Source organism: Penaeus chinensis, chromosome 10 (genome assembly GCF_019202785.1).
Source record: "Penaeus chinensis breed Huanghai No. 1 chromosome 10, ASM1920278v2, whole genome shotgun sequence".
In the NCBI taxonomy this organism is placed as follows: domain Eukaryota; kingdom Metazoa; phylum Arthropoda; class Malacostraca; order Decapoda; family Penaeidae; genus Penaeus; species Penaeus chinensis.
The window spans coordinates 11,021,684-11,024,183 of NC_061828.1; the positions used below are offsets into that span (position 1 = coordinate 11,021,684).

General features: G+C 46.3%; 1 protein-coding gene across 1 annotated transcript in view; it reads right to left on the reverse strand.

Moving 5' to 3' along the window:
* LOC125029856 (neural cell adhesion molecule 1-like) overlaps positions 1-2,500 on the reverse strand; it is a 14,958-nt gene that overhangs the window by 7,753 nt on the left and 4,705 nt on the right. The window contains exons 5-8 of the mRNA XM_047620035.1: positions 2,234-2,374; positions 1,492-1,738; positions 885-1,012; positions 392-593 (exon numbers count right to left, since the gene is read on the reverse strand). Of these exons, the coding sequence (XP_047475991.1) occupies positions 392-593; positions 885-1,012; positions 1,492-1,738; positions 2,234-2,374 (718 nt within the window). The remainder of the gene's footprint in view (positions 1-391; positions 594-884; positions 1,013-1,491; positions 1,739-2,233; positions 2,375-2,500) is intronic.

A 2,500-nucleotide genomic window follows, 5' to 3' on the forward strand; every position in this document is an offset into this window, starting at 1 on the left:
CCTTTTTCTCCTTCTCCATTTTCTCCTTCTCCTTTTTCTCCTTCTCCTTTTTCTCCTTCTCCTCCTTCTTCTTCTTCTTCTTCTTCTTCTTCTTCTTCTTCTTCTTCTTCTCCTTCTCCTTCTCCTTCTCCTTCTCCTTCTCCTTCTCCTTCTCCTTCTCCTTCTCCTTCTCCTTCTCCTTCTCCTTCTCCTTCTCCTTCTCCTTCTTCTTCTCTCTTCCTGTATTCCAACTCTTACTCCTACTCTGCCCTCCCTTTCCCTTCCCATTCCCTTTCTCTTTCATCCCTTTCCCTCTCCAACCCCTCAAAAAAAAACCCAGCCCCCCCCAAAGAAAAAAAATATATACATATTTTTCCCTAAGTAGAAAAAAAAAATCCCCCCTCACACTCACCTTTTCTGGTGGAGAAAGCGAACTGCTGGTTCTCGCCCCACATGAACTGGTTCTTGATCTGCACATTGGCGTGGTAGTCGGTGGCAGGCTCCAGGTCCTCGATGGTGTGCTTCATGGTGTGCATCAGGCCGTTCGTCTCCACTTCACTGGCGTCGTAGGTCATCTCGCTCCACTCGCCGGGCTCGTCGGAGGAGTCGTTGGCCTGGAGGGGGTGGAGGTGGAGGGGAAGAGGGGGTGGAGGTGGGTGGAGGTGGACGTGGGTGTGATAGAAGTGAGAAGGTGTGAGGGATTGGGAGAGAGAGATTTTGTTGATTACTTTGAGGGTTGGTTATGATGGTATGGGTTACCCTTTTTTTTTTTGAGAAAATCAACTTTTCTATAAATAAAAAAATAGCATCTAGTCACCCCTACTACTAGCATAGTATCCTAACGAAAGATAAATTTTAAAAATCAGGCCCCCCCCCAAAAAAAAAAAAAACATCCAGTTCCTTACCTTAGCCTTCCTGTACTTGAGTCGGTAGGATTCAATAGGATAGTAGCTCTCGGTCTCCCACGTGAGGGTGTAGCTGTTCTCCTCGCCGCCGTTGGGGTCGCTGGTGAAGTGGGGGGGCTTGGGGAGGCCTGGTGCCCGGGGGGAGAGGGAAGGAGAGGGGGTTAATGGTGAATTAGAGATGCTAGGAAATTGTAACAGAGTCGAAAATAATGTTTTTTAAATGGAATATTCCTTTCTTTTGCAAGAAATTGTTGGTTGTATTCTTTAAAGGTGATCTACATTTCGAGTAAAATCTACAAGACATATCATGAAGTAGAGGAAGATTCATTCATTAATTAAAAATCCTATAGCTATGGATTAGATACCGTTTACATAAAAACAAAAAATATATATATATATTCTTAGCCCCCTCCCCCTAAAAAAAAAAAACACACCAAAAATAAATCATTCTCACCTACCATTTCCTTTCTTTTTGCTTTAATCCTCAACCACCCAACGTCCCACGCCCAACCACAGCGACAACCAAAACAAACTCCCCACACACACACCTAACTCACCCAGGGACACAGAGCAGCCGCCAGGACCCCGAGCAGCCAACCAAACTCACCAGTCATGTGGATGGATCCTGTGACGGTTCCCAGGTCGTTGTGGGCGGTGCACACGTAGTCCCCGAAGTCCTCCTCCGTCACCTGAGAGATCCTGAGGGAGTGCCTGTGGCCGCCGTCCTTCTCCTCGGCGTGGGCGTCCAGGTCGACGGGCATGCCGTTCAGGGTCCAGTTCACGGTGGGGGAGGGGCGGGCGTGGACGATGCACACCAGCTCCACGGTGTCGCCCTCGCCGGAGCGGATGATGGCCTGCGGGCGGGGTGAGAGGGCGGGTGAGCGGAGGTTGGAGAGTGGAGGTGGAGGAGGGGCGGAGGTTGAATAATGCAGATGGATGATGTGGAGGTTGGGGAGTGAAGTTGGATGAAGTGGAGGTTGAATGATGAGTGTGGATGAGATGAAAGTTTACGATGAAAAAACAAAAACAAAAAATAGAGAGAATTTTTTTTTTTCAGTACTATGTACATTAGACATAATTTTATCCATGTTTCTGTTTTCCTACATATCAATATATATTCTCATATCAGTAAGGGACAGAACAAAAACAAGGAGAAAGAGAGACAGAGACAGATATATATATATATAGATAGATAGATAGAGAGAGATAGATAGAAGTAGAGACATAAACACAAAGAATGTATAAAAATAAGAAAAAAACACACACAAGAGAAAAATAAAAACAAAAAAAGCAAAAAAAAAAAAAAAAAAAGAAGACAACGAAGAGAAGAGACGCAAAAGCTCCCTCACCTTTTCAGTGATGATCTCGGGTTCGTAATCGACGATGACGGACATGGGGGCGGAGGCAGGGTCTCCGATGCCGTTGTCAGCCGTGCAGGTGTAGGTGCCCTCCACGTGGCGGTCGACGTCAGCTAGGGTCATGCTCTCGCCCTAGGAAAGAGGGGGGGGGGGAGAGTTATGAATCTGAATCTGCTTGTTTATTGGTGTTTGTGTGTTTAGAGTCATATGTCTTCGCTCCTGGCAATATGCAGTTAGAAAATTGCATGATATAATAAT